This window comes from Salvia miltiorrhiza, chromosome 4 (genome assembly GCF_028751815.1).
Source record: "Salvia miltiorrhiza cultivar Shanhuang (shh) chromosome 4, IMPLAD_Smil_shh, whole genome shotgun sequence".
Lineage (NCBI taxonomy): Eukaryota > Viridiplantae > Streptophyta > Magnoliopsida > Lamiales > Lamiaceae > Salvia > Salvia miltiorrhiza.
The window spans coordinates 50,225,854-50,251,401 of record NC_080390.1 but is presented as its reverse complement, the minus strand read 5'-3'; the positions used below and the strand labels follow the sequence as shown (position 1 = coordinate 50,251,401).

The window sequence follows — 25,548 nt, the reverse complement described above, 5'->3', positions numbered from 1 at the left end:
AAAAAGATAACTAAATATTATTTACATGTGTTGGTTCATTGATAGCTTGATTAATACTTGAGGTCAAAAGTCTGGAATTTGGATATACCGTCATGCAATATTTGTTTGTTCATTACAAAGAAGATAAATTAATTTTTCATTATTTTCGGCTCTCAATTAATGTCCACGATTTTTGTTGTTTGTGTGTGTCGCTCTCAACCAAGTAATGTTTGAAACAAACAGCCACAGTTTCGGCTTCCAACTTTGTTGTAGAAATATTTTAATAATTCGGAATAGAATAAAATACAAAATCTATCCATATCGATTTATTATGCTCTATCTTCACCCACAGAATTAATAAAAGTGAGAGCTTTTTCTAACCGTGAAAAACTGCGCTCTTTGAATTTTAACTTTTCTTTTAGTGAAAGAAATTTCAACATTAATTTAAAATTCAGGGAGAATAACATTTTCTAAGCTCAATTCAATCTGTCGACAACCCCTAAACACCTAATAACTTATTCCGGTTTTAATAAGGTTACAATAAAATTTCAAGACAAATCGTTTATCTATGTTTCCTTGATAGTATGAAAAGTAAACACAAGGTATAAATCGAATATTTAGAATAAAAGAAAAGACTTTCTTTGCCTGCTTCAAATATGGAAATTCAAGTCAAGTTCAACTTTATTTTAAGCTGTCAAAACTTGATAAACTCACTTCATATCAAAAGTAGGAAGAAAATACAAATCATATTTCTATTTATGGAAAAAAGGAAAGAAGAAAATCAAACACGAACCTAGTCTTAACAATATTCGACCTCACTTTCTCCATTCAAAGTTTCAAACTGCAACTTCAGATTTCCACATAGCAATTTCATATATCAACCGGCTGAAAACCATCAATTCACAAGCATGCTAACTCTACAAACTATAAGACAGCAAGTGTCGTTCAAGACGAATACACATTCTTCTATTCCAAATTAAGTTCTACTTCTTTCGATATTACCACCAGGTCCACCACATAGTAGTGATTCGTGTGTAGGTGATACGAAAGTAGGATAAGGAATACAAGGACAATCTTGTAAGGAAATTACACGAGAAAGTGAAGAGAATAAAGGTTAAAACTACTAAAACTATCACTAGCAGCAATTTGATGGTGGACTAATAATACCATAATCAAACAAGCCAGAAAATAAACCAGAGATATCTACCCTGATAGACACCATGCATCAATTGCAAAGAGTCTGAATAAATATTTCCTTCCAATAATAAACATGAGACTTGGAGGATTCCTACATAAGCTCCAGATCTACGATGATGAGATCATGCAATCTTGAAAAGCAAGAGCAACTCCTAATATATTTCTTCGAGCATAACATTCGGAATCGATAGATCAGTTTTAAAGTTCTATTCTTATCTAACGAGTCTTTTGATCTTATAGTCCTTTACGAGCATATTTCTAAAATAAATTTTGGTATTTATAGTCTGAATTTGTAAGTCATACAGCACTGTAAGTAAAACTTACACCAAACAGTCAATCTCAGTAGCCTCAAGAGTTAAATGCCTTCAACTTAAAATAGTGAGGAACAAGGGAATGTATCAATTATAACACAATGGATAATGTTACATGCTACTCCCTCCGTCCCATTAGTAGTGTCCCATTACTTTTGGGCTCGGAGATTAAGGAATGTGTAAAAAGTAGATAAAGTGGGTTGGAAGAAAATTGAAAATTATTTAAATATTAGGTATAGAGAGAGAATATATTGCCAAAAAGGGAATGGAACATTACTATTGGGACGACCCAAAAAGGAAAGTGGGACACTACTATTGGGACGGAGGGAGTGTGAAATATGAATATAGTCAAATCTGTATCTGAAAACATCTGAATGTCTCTTACGACTAACAATATTCCAACACACTTATCTTGACACTTTTACTTTGGGCACGGAAATTAAGAATTAGGGGTTAAGAGTGTAAAGTGGGTGGGGACCACTTGTTTAATGTGTGTAGAGAAGGTAGGGACCACATACTATTTTTGGAAAATGCCATTATAAATGGGACAAACTAAAAAGGAAAGTGTGCCAAGATAAGTGGGACGGAGGGAGTACTTGTCTAGGGCATACTGATAGCTACAAAGCGCAACCTCGAACCTTGTCTAGGGCATACTTATAGCAGCAAAGTGCAACCTCGAACCTTTTATATTTTCCCTTTCTTCACAATTTTATAGGATAAAAGTGATTGATGATGTCGAAGGAAATAAGTTTTTATATCTCAATTGTTAGGATTAACATGAAAATGGACATCCCCCCCCCCCCGGGACTGCTACTCTCTTTGAATTTGAAGTTATATTAAAAAACTCTTATTTACATGTCCATAACCTAAATAAACCCTACTCCAGGAGTAAATTAGATCTCAAATCTCAAAGGTACATTAGGATCACAACCGGAGACTGAGTAAAACAAGAATTCATAAAACACCATCTGATCAAGACTAGTGAGAATAATCAGACATCTGAATTCACAAAGTTCTTTCTATCATCGTCTAACCTGTTAAAACCAGCTCTTTTTCAGAATTTTGTGGTCTTGAACTGTTTTTCTTGAGGTTTTTGCCTCAGTCTCATCTGGAAAATTCATAAAGGAATCAAACAATGAACAGTATCCAATAAACTGGTGCTTTGAGAGTATTACAGGGACTAGTTTTAGAAGTCACTTACCTAAAGGAGCATCAATAATTTGTGCAATACCAGTAACAGAGTGACGTATAAGATTTGTCATTTCGACTTCCAGCGTGCTGCGTGAAGACTGCCTCAAACACAGATGAAGTGTTTAGAAACTTAGCACTACAGATTGCGTGTTATCTAGATGATGCGGAGAACAAAACACTGTCTGAAGGATGAGCATGTTCGGGAAGCCCAGAGTACTCTAGGGTTTCTTGCAGAAGAGATGCCCTATCTGGGTTCATAAGCAGAAGCTGCTGCATGTCTTTTGGCAGCATATTGAACACTATTTGCAGATCTTTCTTCAACTTGTTACAGACTGCTTCTGAATCTTCATTTGCTCTACCATACTGGCATCGGATAAAATATCAGCTAATGAGGCATATAGACACACAGACTGATGATAATACACAAACAACTGCCACTGATAACAGCAAAACTTGTGTTTAACAATTACAAATTTAAGGATAAACAGATCTGGCCCCAAATTCAAGAATAGGTCAAAGCTGCAGCAAAGAATGATACAAGATGGAATCTGGGCTTCCTCGTCTGAAAAACCACCAGACTAGTAACCCTTAGGTTGTTATCACTTACAAATTTATATACTCTTCAAATTGAGAGAGAGGTTGGTGGACATGGGGGGAAAGCCGATCACTAAACTGATCAATCTTGCAGCATATTAACTTGCAGATCAAGAAGGAATTAACTATCATAAGTTTCTAAAGTACATGAATTTTTGTTATGATGTTCTTGAAGGTCGTGTACCGTAATACCCAGGAATCTACTATGCCTAATGTTTCACGAGTTCTTACAGGATACAACGTTTAGGGAAGTTTAACTCCCAGGCCCATAAGGCAGGGCCCCAACAGTGTCCAACTCCACAACGGGCTCCGCTAGCAACCACTTGGCATCCATTATCGTGTTGTCAAGATAATTATTCAAGTTGTTTGGAGAATCCATTGAATCTACTTATAAACATATAACATTATCCTTTGCAGGAAGGGCAAAAAGCATGTTACTACTAAGATCTTCATTATGTATAGCCCATACAAAGATAGAAATAGAAGAATATCTTTGATTATCAGCACTTTCTTGTGATTGTTTTGAGCAAAAGCAATCCAGTTCATTATGTAAACATAAAGGAATAGATATTAGATACGATGTCAAACCATAACACTGGATCTTATTCACATAAATAGAGTCCATTCAACTGATAACGAGGTGAATCAAGGAGCATTTCATAGAGAATTTTATCCCCTGATACAAAATTTTTTAATGTATCATCTTCATGGAAAAGAGTTTTCTGTGCAGAGTAGCAAAAAGCAAAGTACAAGATATTGTTGCACTAGTCTCAGTAGAAGTGGATATTGCTTAATCATACCACATCCTACCACATGTATTTCACTAAAACCACAAATCCCATGAATTACTGCATTAATATTAATTATAATGAAAAACACTCTTACAAATTTAAAGAGAACTTGCCTGCATTTCTCCGTAAAGGTGCCTCTCAATTGCATTGAAGGAATCAACAGTTTCCAATTCTGACATTTTACTTATCAACTGGTGTATATTGGTCTTCAGTCTAGCTTGCCTCCACAATTTATATTGTTCTTGCTCAGCAACAGCACGTTTTCTTCGGAACCACGGGAGAAAGTTATATCCTTTCAGAAACTGTCTGCATTGATTTTCAGAACATATCATTTTCTTCAGGAAATATCAACAAAAGAGTCATAGCAAACTAAGTTCGAGCACTCAATAACCTAGAATATTCAGTTAGGAATATAACATCTTAGAACCCATGCAACTTCAAGCCGACTGCAGTTGATAGGATGGGACGAATGGACAACCTGAGGTATGATGAACTTATAACACGGTAGCAGAAAATTCATTACCAAGGTAGTCCTAAAATAACAGGTATTTAGCAACAGATCATTGCATCATTAGTAGCTAGACTTTTATGGCAGCATAGCTTGCATCTAACGTCATGATCAGGGCCAAGAAAGGCATTCTAGAAACTTCTTAAGTAAGATTATATCAAAGACAGAAAGATAAATACCAACAAATTGAAGCTGCCTCAACTATGCTAATTTGGAATGCAAAGGAAGGTGCATAATAATAGAACAGTGGATAAAAGAAACAGTTCTGGAGTTTAGATTTTGATATCTTATACTCTTATAGATGAATGGGCAATGCTTTCATTCTGACTATTATTTCAGAACAGTCAATGGACTGATGCACAGATTGGCAAATAGCAAGAGAAAAGGCATTAATTAAACAAGTGGTTTGAGTGAAGAACTAAGCAATACCTGTAGAGATCCAGCCAATTTGACTTCATCCGCTTCAACAAAAACTTTCCAGGACCTCTTGCAGATAAACTCTCTAGGAACTCCTCAGCATTGAATGTGGGTAGAGGAGGGGGATCGGAAAATGGAGATGATGTTTCAGAAGGTGTATTTGGTCTAAAATATGGACCAAAAGGAGCCAAGAAGTTAGTCGTCAACTCCAAAAAATGACGACGTAGTATATCATTGTTGACAACCGACATCGACTCCTCAACCCTGGGAGACATTCCAGCATCAATAAGCCTATTCAGGATAGATGTGTCCGGCTTTGTCACTCCAGCATAATTCGTCCACACAGCTTCTTTATGCTCTGTCATTAGACACAGAGGACCATCTCTCTTCAACTTCACAGCATTCAAGAAGTTTGCAGGAGTAAACCTCTTCAAAGTAACATTTTGACCAGGGGGAGTTCCTGCAGCAGTCTTAGAACCAAAAGGATGGCGACTAGAATTTGAAGCGGGACTTCCAACTGAAATTATGTGAGGCATATTACGAAGTGCCTTTAAGAAGAAAAGGTTTGTCACACCAAGAATCATTGGAGGGAAAGAGGAACCCTGAGAAAGAGAGTTCAAACTGGCAAATTCTGGGTCGTGAATAGTAAAGTAAGGTCTGAAATCAACACTCAAAAGAAGTGGGGCAACCAAACTAACTAAACCAGAAACAGCTTCAGAACATTGGGGAGGTGTTGGTGCTATTATTAAGATTGGTTCCCCCGAAAGCAGAAGTTCCCACAGCTTCCAAAGTTGCAATAAGAGTCCACGAAATGTACCAAAAAGATCTGAGTCGTGAAATAGGCCCTGAGGAACTGAAAGATTCGAGGGGAGAAGAGGAGCAAGTGAGGAAGCAGAGTCTTCGAAAAGTCCACTATTTGATGGCAAACAATGAGAGGGTGGCAGATTCACTTTTAGTGATGCATTCCCAATCGGAAGTTCCATTTGTTGACCAGGCACAGGTGTAGGCCACTTTGATACATAAGCAGCAATGTAATTAAGTGCTTTGCTTCCAATGTCAAAGTACAATGGCCCCATAATTTGTAATAAAGGTCTAAACACACTCGTGTATGGACTGTACGAAAGAATAACCACAGATTTTTGCTCACCTCCACGCTTTAGCCTCTCATCATGTCTCTGCCTATTAAACACAAAGCCATACAAGAATCGGGAATTATAGCTGATGTGATTTTTACCTATTGGCTTCTGGGAAGATATTTTATTATCTACTACTTCAACGATCTCTGTTGATGCTACACTCGAAGCTTGAAGGTTTTTCTCTCTTTTTGCGCGGAAAAAGAATATACAATCATGGATGCTTGAGCGATTATGATGCTGTGAAACTGAATCCGGGAAAGAATTAAAAGAGACTTCAAGCTCCTCACCTTGGGTAAGACAGCCAGGAGGATAACACTCTTCAATAAGTTGACCCTGCTCAAGATCAAACCTGATGATGCAAAATGCAGCCACCCATTGCTGCAAAGATTTTTCATCAATTTCTGATACAGGCTCCGACTTCACAGAAAATGATGGCGACCGGCTCATCTCAAGATCACTCAAAAATCACTAGACACCAATCATATAATCTCCACATACCCTATCCACACAGTAAAAGGAAAGTAACAGTGGCTGCCCATAAGCAAAATAGCACGGAATATGCACGTCAAACTTTGCACCAAGAACCTACACAGATTCCACGAGGAGGGGAGGAGGGGGTTAGGATACATGCTGCCAAACTTGGTTAAACGACATTCACAGAACATAACACATGTAAAAGTCATGGATACAGTAAAAGAAGATGACCTCTTGTCTCCTATTATCTAAATGCGTAGCATTGACAAGATTCACTAAAAACTGTGATGGCAGCTCAAGTTACAATGTCCTACTTTGGGATAAAGAATAGCTGCAAAAATTTCATTGTTTGCTGATATTAGCGTCATCTCATTGACTAACAGTCTAGCCACGTTCTGATACTCTCGTATCCCAACAATATATTACAGTTAGAAACATAACTATTGATTATTATACAAAGGTATCTGTAAGTTACTATAGTTGGAATTCATTATTTGCTCCCAAGTAAAATTTTGACTTTAACTACCCTTTTCCCACAAAAATGCATCCTTCGCGAATTCAAAAGAGCTGAAAATGCCTGAAATTCTACAAGAAGTTGCAACAGATGTCTACAAATTACTTTTTGGCTCTGCAAATACAGTATGTATGCCGAAGAACAACTCATTGTAAAATAACATAAACCCAACATCTGTTGGATTTAGGTAAAAACTCAAGAAAAACAAGCGAACAAGAAAATATTTACATATAAATAAAAGGGGTTCCTCGATTCCATAGTTATCACCTGAATTGTGCATAAACCCAGAAGCTGAAATTGCAGAAGCAACTCGGATCTGCCAAAAAGGGATAAGATTCGAAAATAAAAACTAACTTCTTGTTGTGGGATTTGCTTAAAACGAACAAGAAAATGTGAGCTCAGATGATTCGCTTTGATTTTATCTATAACTTGAAAAAGGAGAGTGCGCCTGCTTCTGTACGTTTCTGAAAGCGCTTTGATTATCAGCAGACTTGAAATGGATATTAATTCGAGAGCTTATTTACCGCTGCGTTGTTTGGATTTTGGCCTTCAATCTTGCCGCTTTGCTTCTCGGTAATTTTTCAGACATCCCCTTTTTGGAGAGAGGGAATACATAAATTTATGCAAAAGTACGTATTACTATATTTTATTTTACTTTCTTCATAAATTATTAGACGTTACAGTAAAATAACCTTGTTATAGTATCAATAATAATTTTGTAAAAATGTAGTGGAAATATTGTGTTTGGTAACTTATACCCCAATGCAATATTTTGGCAAAGTCACATGTGATTTAATCACTTATATATTACTATTATCATCATCATACACTTTCCATCAAAATCCAGTTAATTCATATGAGCATTTTAGCTCAGCCGTTGGGTCCCATAAACCATTTTGGTATGCCAATGTCACCTAACCACACATGTAAAAGTTGACATATGTGTCCCCTTGGGATGACCTGGATGGGTTGGTTGCCTGTTGTCCAAGAGGTCACAGGTTCGAGTACTCTCGGCCACTATTACCACCATAGGTGGGGTGTGTGAGTGGTTTGTATTATTTATTTCGAAATTTCATCAAAAAAAAAAAAAAGTTGACATATGTGAACTTTTTTATATTCATTGCTCTTTTGTTGTCTTTTAAAATCCTAAAATTAAGCAAATGTTCAGCGAATAAAGTGGTGCCTACAATAGTTATATCAATAATCATTTAAATACATTTTACCTTTCAAGAAAAATGCAAACATGGCCCAGGACTAAAAAAAAATCGACAGTCCTTCTCAGCATCATCTATTTTATCCCGTGCCAAATTTGCAAGTGAAAGGTGGTCATTAGTCTTTGCATATTTTAAATTGCAACTCAACTCTCAAATAAAATATAATTAACCTTAAGATGAATTGTTTGGACAATCCGTATCTTTGATTGCACAAAAGGCAATAACAGCCGAAGAACTTACGCCCTTCTACCAATTTAGAGATGGAAAATTATAAGCCGAATTATTATCTTTTCCAAATTTAAGATCTGGTAAGTGTAGAAATCTGGTGAGCGCATTATACGTCATCAATCACCTTTTCATCTCCACCAAAGTAAAATAAATAAATAAATCAAAAACATCCAATAATATAAAATTTTGAACTACTCATGAATAATAAAACCAACTTTTTGGCAGGGAACAATTAGCACAAACACTAGAACAAAAGGAGCAACATTATATTACACATTTACCCCAATTTTGAACAGCTTGTAAGTATGTACAGGCAAAAAGCAAGCACAGAAACAGTTAATCTCTAACTCCAGTTAGATGTTGTCGAAGTCTAGGCTGTCCAGCAATAACAGTAAACCTCGTATTGCTAGATTTTGGGAGAAGACTACCTTTACTTCATCCATCTAGGTTTCTACCCTTGAAAAATGAAGAGTCCTGGAAGATGAGGCGAAACAGGCAATCTACGTAGGCTATACATCATATACAGGCAAGCGCTCCTCTATAGACACTCGGCAAATTGGGCATTTCCTACATTTGTCAGAGCAGGAGCTGCAACACAGCGTCAACAAATATTAGCATCTCATTCAAGGACGAGCTACCCAAATCACACGACTAACAAAATCATATACAGTACCTGCATAAAATGCGATGCCTACAAGGAAGGAGCACAATGCAAATCTCTCCCTCGAAGCAGACTCTACATAGAATTTTTTCCTGGCCGATATCGTGACAAGGCATTCAGTTTGCTAAAGGGTACTTTATGGTAAGCACATACAAATTAATGAGTGCATATTGTACATGACTGATTGATGAGGATGTTGCATATTCATCAGCTTTGGAAATTAAATAATCAAAACATAATTTGAGTCCAACAGATTTATAGGTTACTACTAAATATCTGCATAGCAGACACAAATGCCAACAGATAAGGTATATAAAGAAGTATCACAGAGAAACACAAAATTGAGACAGTTACTTGTTGAAGTCTCTCATACTCCTGCTGGCTGAATTTCGTAATTTCTGTTTGCTCACCAAGTGCTGCTTGAAGTCTCCAAACCTATAACAAGATAACCAAGCAAAAAAGAAAAAGGTAGAATCCATAATTAAAGCTGTAGTGAGGGTACTAAGAAAAACACAAGAATGCAATTTAGTAGATGAAATCACCTCCTCAGCAAGATCCCTCTTTGGCATTTTCTTCACTATTTCAGGTGGATAACCGGAGAAGGTGTTATATCTGCCATTCATTACTTAAAAAATCAGGTTGTTATTGAATTATTCCTAAACTTGCATACATTAAGATTTGATTCTAGACACAATGTATTCCATTAACTTGCAAATGGAATCTTAAAAGGTCTATCAGATCGCAGATAAAGTTGATTACATGATAGGAAGAAAAGAAGAAGCACGGACAAATAGCCATGGAATTACCATCATAAGGAAATCGGAGCAGGAGAGACAAAACCAGGACAGTAGCTATCCCAATTACTAATCCTAGGTCCAAAATTTAATTTCTTGCATGGTTATGTGATAGCATAAGATCACTGCTATTATATCTGGCAATGAATGACAAAGCGAGTTTCCCATACTATTTTATTTTCTGGAAAACTAGATTGGTCTTTTGTTGACTGTAGATATATCTTTTGTCAGACACATTTCCAACACACTCCAAAAGCTTTACTCAGACTTCAAAGTTTTTCTATGAATTTATTGCAATTTTGCAGTCCCTATACTGTACGATCTGAGGATTGTATTTGATGCCTTCTCATTTAAGAGTACTTGACAGAGCACCAGACAATAATCAGTGTTTAAGACTTCCATGTAAGAGCAAAACTTAACAGGATACTCAGGTATGCAAGCTGAGTGCTTGGCACTTTGCACACGACCATACAATCCATTTAATTTAAAACATAAGACGGATGTTACCCTGATGCCCCATCATGGAGTAGGCGGGCCTGTTCTTCTCTGCTTGTTTCATCAATGGACCACCAACCAAGCAGCCTGAGAGAAAAAATAAAAATTTTCAGTGCAAGAAACATCTCCACAAGCTTTTTCAATGTTTTGATCGCAACAGAAACTACTGTGCAAACCCATGGTTTTAAACATCACCTGGAGCCATGATGCAGAAAACCAAAGAAGTCGCAAATTCTTGAAGAGTATAAAAGATATCTTCCTCCACTAGCCTCACTTCGTAGCAAGAAAACCATTTTCTCTACTAATCTGAATATAGCAAACAAGACAGCAGCTCCTTGAAGCAGAAAGATGGGAGAGAAGACAACTGGAAGAGGAATGTTCTTAGCACCTGGTGGAGTTCCCTAATCCAAAACGAAGTCAATTAGTAGATAAATTGGGAATTGTTTAGTTAAAGAAGCTACAAGAGCCATGATGAGTACCTCCAGCTTCATGCAGAGGAGGACTTGGAAAACAATAATTGGAATTTTCATTATGTGGCCACCAATGTCTTGCAGGCCACAAATTCTATCCTGCAAATGATCATCAGAAGATACCACCAAACCGCTATTCCAGTCCAGATATCTAATAGCACTAGAAGATGAGCTTTCTTCTCTTGTTTGTGAATTTCTATGAATTACTGGATTTGACCATTTTGTGCAAACAAGAAATGCAAAGCATTCGGCAATCCTACAGAAATACAAAACAAGCCAAATCTTAAAAACGTGCAACTCTACATCAGAATGGAACTGTCGAGGTAAAGCAATGATTTCAAGCGAAATGATACCCATAATTTATGAACAGGTCCCACCAGCCAAGAGCACCAACATCACCTGCAATGTCAAAATTTAAGAGAAATCAAAACAAGTATAACCTTAGCAAACATACCACCATGCAAATGGGAAGCAAGCAATAAAAATGGCAAGATAACGACAATATGAATTTAAATGCAAATTATATAAAAAGGGATTTAACTCAATATGGAATGCAGGCGGAATGGGGAACTTGAGTCTGATAGTGCACTTCACTTGTGAGGGGAACAAATAGGGCAATGATACAAGTAAAGAAGCAGCTCAATAAACAGTTTAAGACTGAAGACATTTTTGGGAAACAACTATGAAACAAAGCATTTAACAATTAATGCTTCTGAGCATGTATACATATTTTTATGTCTCTGCCAGCTTTACACGGTCAACCATTGGTAGTTACTAGTGACATACTTGGCCAGACATAGATGTAAATACCACACTCTAACTCACAAGGAATCACATTTAATTGGAAGATGACACTCTAATAGATATACCAACTGATGCACTTTTAGGTGCATCTAAAGTTCTTAACTAGTCTAAATTTCTTTGTACTCGGTCAATCTCACATGAAGGTTTACATCCTTCCTATAAATCCTGTTGTCCATGATATTCATGAATTATCCCATAATCAGTTACTACATAACAATTAAGTTGGTTTTGAGCATTTAAATCATATCATGCAACCAAAGAAGCAAGGTAAAATTATGTTATACCAATTTACTAAGATGCATAGCTAAATATTCTTATTTCCGCTCTCAACTTCACTGTGCTCGTCCACTGTTTGCAGCAATTATAAGTGCCCACAAATTTCACTCTCTTTTGGTCTCTCAGATAATTGAAAAATTATCCAGTCAAACAACACTCAGAGTCAGCAAGAACTAGTATCCTCAGGTTGCCACTAGTCCCAAATCATAAGCATGATCATCCTAGGAAAGTATTGCCCACATTGGCAAAATGAAAACAAAATCCATTTCAGACACTTGACAGAGCATTTGCATCCTTAAAGTCAATCCTAACAATAAATGTGACAGAATGTTTCTATTTTCTAAAGTAGAAAGGTTCTTGTCCATCCCATCCATTATCACAAAAATTGAAATAAGCATGAAGTCAGGAGAGATGACACTTACGACATAGCTTCAGGAGAGTGAATAATGTAGCAGCAACAAAGAAAACCATTGATATTGCTACCCAGAAATGCTGAGGACATGAAAGCAGTCATTAGAAGTAGTCTCATGATGTCTAGAAAAACAAGCTAAAGATAAACACAAGATACAATTAACGAAAGAAGTGAGAACTATACAACTAGGAGCCTCAAATTTACAGTTCTATAAAATATGTAAAAACCATATAAGTACCTATCATGTATTAAGCATCAATACATAAAGAAGTAAAGAACTGCATGCCTCAAGGTGCAGATGAGCACAGAGAATCTAGTTAAGTTAGTATTAAGGGACAAACTACGTTGTGCTTAGGTCCTTTTGCAACTACTCATAGAAGAACTCAGATCACTTTTAGGACTAAAAGGACAACCATCTTCCTTTCTCTTACTTATGCACAATAACTCAGATCACTTTTAGATGCTCTTCAAAAACAAAATTAGATTTGTTTCAGCTGTGAAAGCATTACTAACTAAATTTATAGACTGCATTAAGAGAAGGATAATAACGAGAGCCATAATTTAACTTCTTGAGAATACAAAAACATCTAGGCACTCTTCGCTTATTCTGCTTTAGAAAGAAACTTACCGGAAGAGTTTCCCATATTGCCTCGTCACTCATGCTTTCATCATCTCCTGGTAATAAAGCCTTGCACATTCTGAGGAGAAAAGATGAACTTAAGACATTATTCATTGAAAGGGTTGAGAATCGAAGTTGAGTAAAGCTCAGGAAAGAAAAAAGTTTCTCTAAGGCACACCTTGTTGGAGAAGGATCACTATCCATGGACTAAATTAGATTAGACTAGGAAATCATTGGCTTAATGAACACCTATTCTGTAGTTTCTGATTAATTTCTAGAGTTCAAAGTTTGAAGCATGTAAAAAGGTTATCGAGTCAAGAACTTTATTTGTGGAATGATATCTTTCAATGCCAATGTACTTAACTTTCTCTATCATATAAATTTTCAAAACAGTAATCTGTTGTTACTAAATGGTGTTAAATATCCTGAAGAGAAGAGAACATTGAGAGAAAGGGTATTCGAGCAAACATTGTACCTAAAATTGTCAATAAGGATGATAACCTCGAAGGCCAGCAAAGGAAGGAAGACAATTTTAAGGTGCACAGCAGCAGAATGATCAACTGCAATGTGAAGAAACATTTTGTCAATAAAACATCCAACCATCAATTGCAAAGGCATGCATTCTACCCCTCAGATGAGTTCATCTTACCACTGCCATATGAAAAGAAGGAACAGGAACCAGATTAGAAGGAAAGTTTTCTAGCAGTAAAACTCATAGAATACTACATGAAATACTGACTAGAACTAAAAATCACGAAAGAGTTTTGCTTTCTTACCATATACACTCTCGAGATATATACAAAGAAGCAGTTCGAATGCAACAAGCAACGGCATAGCAACCACAGCATGGCATGGGGCCCACTATTCAAAACAAATATATATTCAAATAGAAAATAAAGGATGTAAAAAAACTAGAACATTGCTACGTATTTTACATTTTTACTAAAGATGCACCTCCACAATCCTGAGAAAATACATTATTGAAATATTTCTGAATGATCATAAGATGTGGCATACATGGCGATCATGAGGAACTGATGGCGCAGGAAGAGAAAATCTTCCTCGTGCAACAACTGCATGAAATAGCCACAGCGGAAAGAAAATAACCCTGCACAGAAAACACATAAATGAGGTTACATTAATATGACAAGCCAACGGACCAGGGTAAGACCATAGATTATCGAACAAGCTGCTTTGGAACTCCACCTACTTATTAGCCTTTCTTGTACAATGGTCAATGAGAAAAGAAGAATTCCAATTAGATTCTAAATAAGCACATCAAAAGACATGTATGTAGCCGCATGAATCAGCCCTTAAAGAAGTGTAATCCAGTAACGTGTACTACCAATTTCCTTTTTTTTTACACGTGAAAGAGAAAATAACTGGTAGAATGGACCATTTATATTTTCAGCAATCAATGATCTGCTAGAACTTGACCATCCCCCAAAACAAACGCAAACAAGATTTTCCATCTATGGCCATCACCACCAACCTCTAAGTTTTATTATTTTAAAAAAATGTCAATCATGGACAAGATTTGATCTTCTGTGACAGGATCAAGGCAAATTATCAAACTTTATGCTTAAACTCATGGCAGCCATGTTGCGCTTAGGGGGTTCACTAGCTATTTGAGTATGATCCTTCCTCAATGCTCAAACAAATGAATCGAGTCCCGGGTTAGAGAGCCTTGGTACTTTGATATACTAATCATCAGTGATTTAATACTGACAAGGAAAACCACTTCTGTTTGCTCATATTCAACACTATTTTGGTAACATCTCTTCTTAATATTATTTTCAGACTCTAGTACACAAAGACATATTTTTCAAATGACCATCATCAATTATTTTGCAAACAAATAGCACCCCAGACTTTCCTGAGGCATCTCAAACTCAAAGGCCATTTTGTGTAACAATACCAACATAGCATTGATTTATTTAACCCAATCAATCCACTATCTGTGATATTGTCTGGATATAAAATAATAAAAGTCTTCCATAATCCATCCCACAGTGCTCCATTGAGTTTTCCTTCATGCTGCCTAATGCAACAGACTGGCATAACTAAAGTGGAAAATATAAGAGATATTAGGCTTTTTAACCAGTTTTGGTATGCCAAATTTATCATCCCAATACTCTATCCACATGAGAAACCAAAAAAATTAGGAAAATCAACAATTCCTTGACAAGCCCAAAAACTAATACCAAAACATATTAACAACCGGTATGTAGAACCTCAATGAGCACATGCGCATAAGAAAATGAATTCCCCCAAAATAAAAACAAGCATATGCAACAAATAAATTAAAAAGGTTATAGACAATTGGGGAAAGAAAGTAAATCATACCACCAAGAGTAGGAAACGGTATGATCGAGCTTAAGAACAAGCAGCACCGTAAAGAAGAAAAGCAAAGTGTGCGCTGTCACTCCCTGCAACGACTTCCCCACTCTTCTCCATGTCATCATCTCTCCCCCTCTCTAGCTCCCGCACACACCAACAAGCCCAGAGTGTGCCGAACAAAGATATTTATCAAGCACGAAGTGTGTATATTTACACGTGTGGTGTATGTATGATTTATATACCAACAAAAACCAACCGCATCTATATATGTATCTATCTATCCATAAAGATCTCAACACCAACAGAAACAGCAGATATTTCAGTGAAAACAGAGTTCCCCGAAAATTATGAATTCGGACAAAAGGGACACCTATTTTAGTCGTATCAAATCCGAAAGGGGCTGAAATTGGGCAGAGGACAAAAACCTAAGTGGAACAGCTTTGTTTCGGTAGGCGCCATTGATGTTGCAATTCTATAATCGAGACGTCAATAAATTAGAAATTGAATAATAATGCAAAGGGAAAGTGAGTTGAATTAAAAACCACTGTTGTGTCACCGGATATTGAAGAAGGTGAAGAAAGTAGTAATGACTGTAAAATGTGGTTTAATCCGCCATGTCGCTTTTCAGCCACGCGCAGAGAGAACCACACGCTCTCTTTTCATTGGGAGATTGTGTTACTTGTTGTTTTCCGTTAAATGTTAAATATTGAAATACAAATGTATTTTTGTCGCTTATTTTTATTTTGAAATATATCGATTGCTGACTGGAATCCTAGATTACTCATTTTCTTATCCACCCAAAAATAAAATTACTCATTTTCTTATCAAAAAGCTTTTTTAAAATTACTATTAATTTATTAAAAAAAATCTAGCTATTTTCAATTGTATTATAAGCTATTTTCCAATTATATGTATAATCTTTCATATGTTTCCAATATTATAATAATATGAGGTGGTCTCCTATACATCCGGATGTACCGTACATTCGGGTTGTACCCGACCTGGATCCTGACTCATTTGAACTTGAAATGACACTAACACCAACACAGAATGATCACTAACACTATTTTACAAATGACACTATTTCGAAAAATAACACTAACATTATTATTTTATTTTATAAATGACACTATTTCAAAAATCGCACTAACACTACATGTAAATGACACTAACATTATATCAAAATGACACTAACACTTGACATTCGAGTAGAATAGTCCAGTTTGATCAAATTCGAATCGGGTATGACTCGAGTATACCGTACACCCGGGTGTACAGGAAAATTTTGTGTAATAATATTCGGCTAAAATTGCTTTAAAGTTGGGGCAGATTTTAGTATTAACACCTTTTTATTCATCCTAACCATACGCTTTTTTATTGAAAAAATTTGTCGCGTAATACGGAATATTGATGGAAGTCATACGACAGCATTTTCCATTTTTAAAAATAATAGTCTTGTATCACACTCTACTATCCTCTTTGCACGCCACAATTTATAATCAATTTAATTAAGATTAGCAAGTGTGTTTAAATTTCGATTATGGACAAATTGGCGTGTGGATTAAAATTTATAGCCCTCAATCAGAAGTTAATAATCCACAAATATAATTGATTAATCCACAATTATGATTTATTAATATTCATTAAACCACAACTATAAATTACTATCTTTATATATATAAAAAGAAGAGTGTGATAAATAAATTTAATTAGAAGAGTAAAATTGAAATTTAAAAAATTGAACACAATCAAATACAAAACGGCATAAATCAAACCGCCGCCAACAATTGTGCAATTGTTCTACCATAATGTTTAAATTTTTATTTTCTTTCCTTTTCTCATTTTGTAGATAAAATATATTTTTCTATTTTTTGTGTCATTATATTTTACATAAAATATATAATCCGCTTAAATGAAAGATAATGAAATAATCTTTAATTTGATATATAACATGTAAAAAATAAATTTAATATGAGCAAGTTAGGATAATTCAAAATTTGTACATATGAAATTATTTATATTTCTAATTAATGATATTTTACTTGGAACAAAAAAATTATTTATAACTTTCTCAATTTTCCTATTGTTCTTAATTCTTATATTTTAAATTTTCAAATTATGTATTTTTATTTAGTCTATATTAATTATTAATAGACCATTATGTAATCTATATAATATTTAGTCTAATTTTAGTCATTATTTTGATCTTTCCACTAAATTTTTTTCATTCTCTTGTTCTCTTTTTCCACCAAATTCTATCTCCCTTCTACTTTCTTTTTTCTTTTTTGATTCCTTTCTAAAAATCGTCAAATTCGTTTCATGAAAAAATATTAAATATGAATGTTAAATTAAGGATCATGACAAGATATTTACTTTGATGTGAAAAAAATATACAAAATAAATTTGAAATGAATATGTTATGATTGTTCAAAATGTCAAAATTAACCTTTTTCTATCTCATCTATCTCTAATGTTGAATATTATACATTTTTTTCATGTTATTTTCGTTTGTTTGTGGAAAAGTAAGTAGATGCCATTTTTTTCAAAAAATCTACATGATTGTTTAATCAAAATATTTTAAAATTTACATATTTAAGTTATAATAATAGTTTTTAATGCAGTTAAGGAGGAGGAGATCATATTGATTTATTTTAGAACATTTGAATTTTAGAAATAAAAGTTTTAAAGAGCGAAATTTGTAATAATTTTAATATAATTTTGTGGATGAAAAATTAGTTATATATCTAAAAAATAGAATTCGAAATATTATATAGATTTATTTAATTTTTAGTTATGTTTTGTGCATGAATTATTTATTTATTTGTATAAATATATTTATTGTTATCTTTTTATTTTATAATTGTTTGTATGTTTGATGTTTTAATTAGTTTTAGGCTATTCAAATGTGCACAATAATATGGTTTTGTTGTAAATATATCTTCTAAATATATCTTATGTGTGCAGTGTGTTGACCAATAAATCTATCCTAAAACCTTAACTTCCTACTTGTATAAATAGAGGTCTTTAACCCTCATATTGAATACACTCAATTCATATCTCTCTAGTTTATAACACGTTATCAACATAAGTCTTTAACTAATTGAGTAAATATTGAAGGTATGCCATAGGAAAGAATCGTGTATTTCCGACAAGGTAATTTATAATTGATTATATTGAATAATTGTATTTGACGAAATATAGTTTTCTAATGTTCGTGGTTTGATTCATATTTTTCATGAGTTGTTGTATATCAATTTTAAATCAAGGTTTTTTCAATGTTGTTTCAGAAATCTATACATATATAAAAGCTGGTCCATCTAGCCAAAAAAAATTCCCGCTCTTTTACTCCATCTACTTTTGGAAAGTTGATTTATATTTAGAAAGTTCACTAATTCATAGGATGATATATATAGTTGCGGGGCCCACTTGCTACAATCTATACAGTGCTCTTTTATATCATGCAATTTATAGTTTTGTGAAAAATATCCTTTATTTTTGTGAATTTATATTTTTTTAGATATATTTATATAAATTTATCTAAAAAATATAAATATTGGATATTTATATAAATTTATCTAAAAAAATATAAATATTGGATATTTATATAAATTTATCTAAAAAAATATAAATTCACAAAAATAAAGGATATTTTTCACAAAACTATAAATTGCATGATATAAAAGAGCACAACTTTCCAAAAGTAGATGGAGTAAAAGAGCGGGAAATTTTTTTGGCTAGATGGACCAGCTTTTATATTGATTAACATGGTCTAAGGTGTGTATTGAATATTTCATCAAAAATTCTTTTTTATAAAGAACTCTAAAGGTTGGTGTTCTTAGTTACACAGTTGACTACACGGTCATGTGACATCTACACAGTTAGTTACACGGTCATGTGACATCTACAAAGTTAGTTCATCTTAATTCTAAGTTATATAATATGAGAATCATACTTTAAAAGAAGATTAGTGGGAATGCAAGTGGGATTTTGAAACCGAAATAAGATAGTGCAAATGCAATTGGAGTTTATGAAATCAAAGTTCGATTATTGGGAAATCAATTGAAGATTACTAAATTATAGTAAAGATTAGGTGGAGATCAATTGGGGGTTTTGAAATCGAAGTAAGATTAGTGGGAAATCAATTGGGGATTATGAAATCGAAGTAAGATTAGTGCAAATATAATTGTGTGTGCAATCGTGTATGGTACTGTGTAGTCAACTGTGTAAGTTATTGTGTCCCCTACCGTGTATGTCTCGTATAGTTGTTTTGATTCGTTTAAACAATTGACGTGCATAGATACCTTAAAACAATTATAAGTATACACCACTAAAATTGATGCAACTGATAAACAATTACAAGTATGAATTTTGCATCTGATAAACAATTACAATGGGATTTTTTGTATGATCTTCACAGCTAAATAGACGATGAAGAAGTCTTATCTCAAGGTATGCATGACGTCAAATTTGTGGGGGGAGAGAGAGAGAGAGATAGAGAGGGTGATAGAGTGAAATGTGTAATTTGACAACATTCCTTATATATCTCCAAAAATGTAGCAACTTTTTATTATATCAAACCGAAATCAACTCCATTGTCAAAGCATCTCATTTAATATAATATATTAAATATATAAGTTTCATATATATCTCCCATGAAATGTGCATCCCCATGGCCTATATAAACTAACTTTTCATGTTAAACTTTTACTTACACTCCCTTCTCATTTTGATATTCATCATTTCTCTAATCACAAGCATGCCGACCATGTGGTCTTTAGTAAAAAACTTGCAACCAAATAATGTCAGATCTACAATTAAAATGAGACTTGTGCGTGCATACAACCGCTCATCTCAAAGCACCAACAATGTTACCAGCTATGAGTGTATTTTTCATGATCGTGAGGTAAAAATTCTCTATTCACTAAACTATTACGTATTTAAGCATTTTTGCAACATTATTATGTTTTTCTAATTTAGTTGTTTTTTTAATATAGGATGACCGCATCCATGCTACACTTGATCACACGTTGATCCCCAAGTTCAAACATATCTTGAAAGAAGACAGTGTTCATGCCATAAAAAAAAAATTGGTGATGCATGATTCCAACAAAAATTATAAAACAACGACAAATGTCTACTATATTAAATTTATTAATAGTAATCATATAGTTTAAATTTATGAAGAAGGTTTTCCACGCCAACTATTTAACTTTAAAAGTTTTGAAGAAGTTGCCTCCATTGATATTATCAATGACAATATGCTATTTGGTAATGTGTTTATTTCATTATTTCCTTATACATGCATATTCAATTGATAATCTCAAAATTCATATTTTTATAAACTCAACATTTTGATATATCTACATTATTGGTATGCATTTATATATGTAGATGTAATTGGTGTGGTTTATCACAAAGTAGTCAAAACTGTACTTTGCAATGATGGAAGACAAGTTGAAGGGGTCTGAAATCTTGATATGTAATGAAGACAAAGTAGAATGTTCGTCTACTACAAATGTTGTATATAAAGAAGTTTTCCAAAATTTATAATAATAAGATGAGAAGTTTCCAATTGTATTTTCATGTATTATTATTTTTACATTGATTTTTATGTAATTAAAAATGATAGTCTTAAATATATTTTAGTAGTAATATAATTGGTATAACAATTGTATAATAAAATATTTTTAAAACTCATTTATTTTAGAGATTATACAAAAATATCTTCGAGAATGTTACAATAAAACTTTAACAACATATGTATAATCTGGTTTGATTCATATTTTTCATGAGTTGTTGTATATCAATTTTAAATCAAGGTTTTTTCAATGTTGTTTCATAAATTTTGGTGAAAAGAGATAACTAGAATTGGAGTTTGTATTCCTTTTATTTCAATCACATAATTTATGTTGTAAATATGTATGTATATGTTCACTTGAGCGAATGTAACATGGTTTTATATGTATAAACTGGATACATTTTCACATGTGGTGAAAATATTATCCCTTTTTTTTAGAAGGATAATATTATCTCCTTAAAATGAAAATAAGGAATGAAAAATTGTGAACTTATCTTTTGTATAAAATGTGGAAAAAGAAAGGGGATTTAAAGGCATAAATTTTTGTTACCCTTCTTTTTCCCATGATAAATTTATCCATTTGTTGGGTCCCGGAAGGTCTAGAATAGGTGTATGGGGGGGGGAATACACCTAAAGGCAATTTTTCAAAATCAAACACAATACAACCTTTAACAGTTAACTGATACTGAAAAGTATGACTGATGAACCAGTTAACGAAAGGTTGAAGACTGATACTGAAAAACACTTCAGTAAAGATATCAGTTAAAGTCAAGACTTTAACTGATACACTCGTAGAGCTTCAGTCTTGGATTGAACAGAGAAGTGTTATGAATCTTACTGACTATCCGAAGAATTATCAGTTAGACTAATAACACACACAACAGAAAACTTTGTCTTTTGAAAAAGCATTTTAGAAACACGTTGTCAGGTTAATGTTTCACTTTGCGATTAGTCAGTTTCAGTTAAGAACGTTTGTGCACAGATAGGAAAGTAAAACTAAAAGCGATAAACGACAAATTTACAGTACTATAAAAAGGAATTATAAGTTAAACAAATTATTATTTTACAGTGCCAATGGCCAGTGGCCTAAAACATCGTCTTAACCATACCATAAATTCTACTAGTATTTTACAGTACTCCAAAAAGGAATTATAAGTTAAACAAATTTAATTTAATTACTACAGTACTAGAAAAAGGCCATCGATTCTACTAATATTTTAGAGTAGTCCAAAAAGCATCATAAGACCATCCCCAACCATTTACACAAAATTCAAACTCATTTTGCAATATATGTCACTTCGAACAGTAATTCTACTCCAACCATTCACACAAAACTCAAACCCAAAAGAATATTCTTTAAATATTCTCTTTCCACATACTTTTTATACTTCTTCAATTATACCTGTATATTTCTTTCAAATTATATATTCACCCAAAACTTTAGAATTACTAATTTCCTATGAAAACAAATATTATATCAAAATGTAACTTGAAGACAATATGCTTATTGCTTTGTGTTTATACCACTTGAGAAATCGAGTGAAATATGTTGTGAACTGGACATCCACTATCATATTTGGGGCTAATTGCAAATATCCACAACAATGCCAATTTATGATGTGTGCCACGGCTTCAGGGACTGTTTGGAGGGTGATAAAGTGAATTGCACCTCACACTTGTCATATGAATTTTCGCCAGCATGGTCCACGTACTTTGTCTTCGAAGATTATTAGTGTTTTTTTTTCCACCAACGTTGATGCACAATGGTGCGATTTTGAAGCCCAAGGAGATGGCTGCTTAGTTGCAAAGAGAGTATGAGTTTCAAGTTGAGTATTCAGTTGCATGTGCGGGGAGGAATCACGCCATCAAGCTTATTTATGGCGACCCAGATAAGTCATTTCAGATGATGCCTTGTCATCTTCATATGGTGCAACACTGCAATACAGACTCGGTGATTGATTTACAGACTGATGGAGGAGATCTCTTCAAGTACAGTTTCATGGCACTTGGTTTATTCATCTGTGGTTTTTTTTTAATCATCTAGATGTCATGTGATTGTTGTTGATGCTACCCATATAAAAAAGAAGTACAAGGGGATGATATTTGTTGTTGTGACCAAAGATGAAAATGAACATGTTTATCCTTTAGCTGTGGAGCTATGTAATAAGGAGAACGATAGTTCCTGGTTATTGTTTTATGCAATTGAGACGTGTTTTTGGTGTTCCAGAGAACTTGTTGTCTGTTTCAAATCAACATGTGAGCATAAAAAATGTTGTTGAAGCCGTATTTCCTGGAGTTCCTCACTGTCTATGCACTTATCATTTGCAGAAGAACCTTGCAGGATATGGTGCAAATGTTGTGGCTATGTTTCAGATGATTGTGAATAGCTACAAGAGGGAACAATATGACTTGCATTCAGGTCAGTTGGCTCTGCTTCGTGACTAAGGTGTATATAGAAAGTTGATGGATGTTCAACCTTCTAGATGGGCACGTAGTCATTGTGGAGTTCATAAATATAACTTCATGACGTCTAATTGTGCTGAGGTATTCAATGGTCGACTTCGATGGGGTAGAAGATTGCCCGTATGCACCTTGTTAGAGTTTGTGAGGACATTGGTTGCTCATTGGTTTGCAGAGAGGTAGAGCAAGGCCATGGCTAGAACTCATCCACTTACAGAGTGGGTTGCACTAAAATTGGATATTTCAATTAAGGAAGGTCGCACAATGGAGGTGAATCCAATCAATGCATTCAAATTCATAGTTTCTTCTGGTTTTCGGAAGTATGTTGTTGATCTTCGTGCTAGGAGTTGTTCTTATCATGAGTTTGATCTTGACTTGATTCCTTGCCCTCATGATGTTGCCGCTATATTGTAAGTTTTTATATTTTTGTCTTTGTTTTTGGTATATTTGCTTATTTTTGCACTATATTTTATTTTTAAATTGATGTGTTGTAATGTTGCAGCAAGTCGAAGCAATCTTGTATTCCATATGTTTCTAGTTACTACATTATAAAGACCTTACGTGAGATGTATTTTGTTGATGTGAATCATATCCCACATCAAGACGAGTGGGATGTTCCTCTGAATGTGAGGACAAAGGTCGTTGATGTACCACAAAATCCTAGACAGGCATAGCATCCACAGACTTCAAGAATTCCATCTGCTGCAAGGTCATGTGTTAGTGTTTGTTCATGATATCATCAACCAGGTCATTACAAGTCGAGTTGTTAGGAAAAAGTTCTAATTCAACCAGAAAGTCAAGGGCAAGAAGTTGATCGTCCTTGTTGACAAACATGATTTTTGTACCTCAATACCGCATGATTTGTTGTAATTTCCCCCATGATTTGCTTGTGAATGGTTGTTTGTATCACATTATTATGTTTTATTTAGATTTGATTCATTGGTGTAGTTTTGGAGTGATTTCAGAGAAAATCAAGGACCAATTGGAGAATTTTGACATGAGATTGAAGTACATCTCGAGAAGAATTCGTGAGCACAAAGGCGACCAAATTGAAGTTCAGATGAGGGAGAACGGAGCCAAATGAGCGGACTACGCGCAGAGCCCAGGACCCCGCGGTTATTACCCGCAACCGCGGGTGTGACCGCGACCTCTGGAGCCTTTTGCACCCGCGGTCCGGGCCGCGTTCAATGGCCCGATCGCGGGCCCCTGACCTCCTTCATTGCGTTCCCAGCCGCGACCGCGGAGAAAAGTCGGGTTTCCTCCCCCAAGTGGGCCCGGTCGCGATTTTCAGCCAAAAAGGCAAAAACACCTATTTTCCCTCATTTTACATATGATTCACCACACACCCAATTCTTTCACACCAAACCTTAGCCTCCATTAACACACCTCCAACTACCATTTGAAGAGCATTGAAGATAAGAGAAGGAAGACGCCCATAAATAAGATTTGTCACTTCTCACTCTCTCTTTCATTTATATACGCCTTTAATTTAGGTTTGTTGATTTACTAAATTCCCTCTTTGATTTGGGGATTAGGCTATATGGATGATGTAATGCATTGATTGTTTTGCTCAATATTTGTCTTGATTGTTCCTTTATTTATTATCTTTTCAAGCCCTAGTTTTATTTCTTGCATGAATTGTTGGCCACTCTTTATGCATTTCTCATTTGTAATTTGAATCGGGAGAAGATGATTACAATAGATTAGGTGCTTGAAACATATCGCCTCAATAAACAGGGAGGTTGAGAGTTGGGTAAGAGTTTATCGAACCTTTGTACTTTTGAGAGTTATTTTTTAGAAGTTAACCGGGGATAGTAGCTATGACCCATAATCTATCGTTTTAGTCGTCCGGGAGGGGACTAGAACTAGTTAGGAGATCACTCTAGATAATTAGGTAATATCAAGACTAATATTTAGCTAGCTTGAAGTCTATTACTAATCCATTGATGCCTAGTCCCTAACTCACCTTAATCACTTAAGTAATCGATTTTGCTTGTTTTAATCGTAGTATATCTTTGAATTTGTTAGATAATCAAACCACTCACTTATATACTTAGTCTAAATAGCTCTAGTTCAATGACTTAG

The 25,548-nt window shown here is 34.5% G+C and overlaps 3 protein-coding genes across 8 annotated transcripts; 1 reads left to right on the top strand and 2 right to left on the bottom strand.

Moving 5' to 3' along the window:
• Positions 1-2,301: 2,301 nt before the first annotated feature.
• On the bottom strand, positions 2,302-7,884 carry LOC131020264 (uncharacterized). 6 transcript variants are annotated; one of them, XR_009100645.1, is made up of 6 exons: positions 7,637-7,884; positions 7,380-7,428; positions 5,001-6,709; positions 4,177-4,369; positions 2,689-3,041; positions 2,302-2,595 (listed from the first exon to the last, which is right to left on the bottom strand). XR_009100645.1 is itself a non-coding variant. In XM_057948973.1 (4 exons), the coding sequence occupies exons 2-4, from the start codon at positions 6,569-6,571 to the stop codon at positions 2,829-2,831; spliced, it is 1,977 nt and encodes a 658-aa protein (XP_057804956.1). In that variant the 5' UTR covers positions 6,572-6,709; positions 7,341-7,736; the 3' UTR covers positions 2,302-2,828. The 6 variants fall into 6 exon arrangements, 2 of the variants coding, with proteins under 2 accessions (XP_057804956.1, XP_057804954.1); XR_009100646.1 differs by having other exon boundaries at positions 7,341-7,428; positions 7,637-7,694; XR_009100644.1 differs by having other exon boundaries at positions 7,380-7,883.
• A 915-nt stretch (positions 7,885-8,799) lies between these two features.
• Positions 8,800-16,114, bottom strand: LOC131020261 (uncharacterized). The gene is made up of 14 exons (XM_057948969.1): positions 15,432-16,114; positions 14,103-14,193; positions 13,862-13,946; positions 13,561-13,645; positions 13,095-13,164; positions 12,477-12,546; positions 11,328-11,373; positions 10,984-11,230; positions 10,700-10,905; positions 10,517-10,591; positions 9,758-9,827; positions 9,570-9,650; positions 9,228-9,307; positions 8,800-9,142 (listed from the first exon to the last, which is right to left on the bottom strand). Exons 1-14 carry the CDS (start codon positions 15,548-15,550, stop codon positions 9,064-9,066), a joined length of 1,404 nt encoding a protein of 467 aa, XP_057804952.1. The 5' UTR covers positions 15,551-16,114; the 3' UTR covers positions 8,800-9,063.
• Positions 16,115-23,727: 7,613 nt separating this feature from the next.
• LOC131023564 (uncharacterized) lies at positions 23,728-24,137 on the top strand. Its single transcript, XM_057953109.1, has 2 exons — positions 23,728-23,873; positions 23,966-24,137. The coding sequence occupies exons 1-2, from the start codon at positions 23,728-23,730 to the stop codon at positions 24,135-24,137; spliced, it is 318 nt and encodes a 105-aa protein (XP_057809092.1).
• Positions 24,138-25,548: the final 1,411 nt, after the last annotated feature.

Bases quoted from the DNA above. Each gene is read 5' to 3' on its own strand.
- LOC131020264 (XM_057948973.1), bottom strand. From the start codon at position 6,571: ATGAGCCGGTCGCCATCATTTTCTGTGAAGTCGGAGCCTGTATCAGAA. The intron at 4,370-5,000 runs GTATTGCTTAGT...AAATCAATGCAG, and splicing joins AATTGGCTGGATCTCTACAG to ACAGTTTCTGAAAGGATATA. The intron at 3,042-4,176 runs GCAAGTTCTCTT...ATCCGATGCCAG, and splicing joins ACCTTTACGGAGAAATGCAG to TATGGTAGAGCAAATGAAGA.
- LOC131023564 (XM_057953109.1), top strand. From the start codon at position 23,728: ATGGAGGTGAATCCAATCAATGCATTCAAATTCATAGTTTCTTCTGGT. The intron at 23,874-23,965 runs GTAAGTTTTTAT...GTAATGTTGCAG, and splicing joins CATGATGTTGCCGCTATATT to CAAGTCGAAGCAATCTTGTA.
- LOC131020261 (XM_057948969.1), bottom strand. From the start codon at position 15,550: ATGATGACATGGAGAAGAGTGGGGAAGTCGTTGCAGGGAGTGACAGCG. The intron at 13,646-13,861 runs GTAAGAAAGCAA...TTCACATTGCAG, and splicing joins ATATCTCGAGAGTGTATATG to TTGATCATTCTGCTGCTGTG. The intron at 12,547-13,094 runs GTAAGTTTCTTT...TCATGTCCTCAG, and splicing joins CAATATGGGAAACTCTTCCG to CATTTCTGGGTAGCAATATC.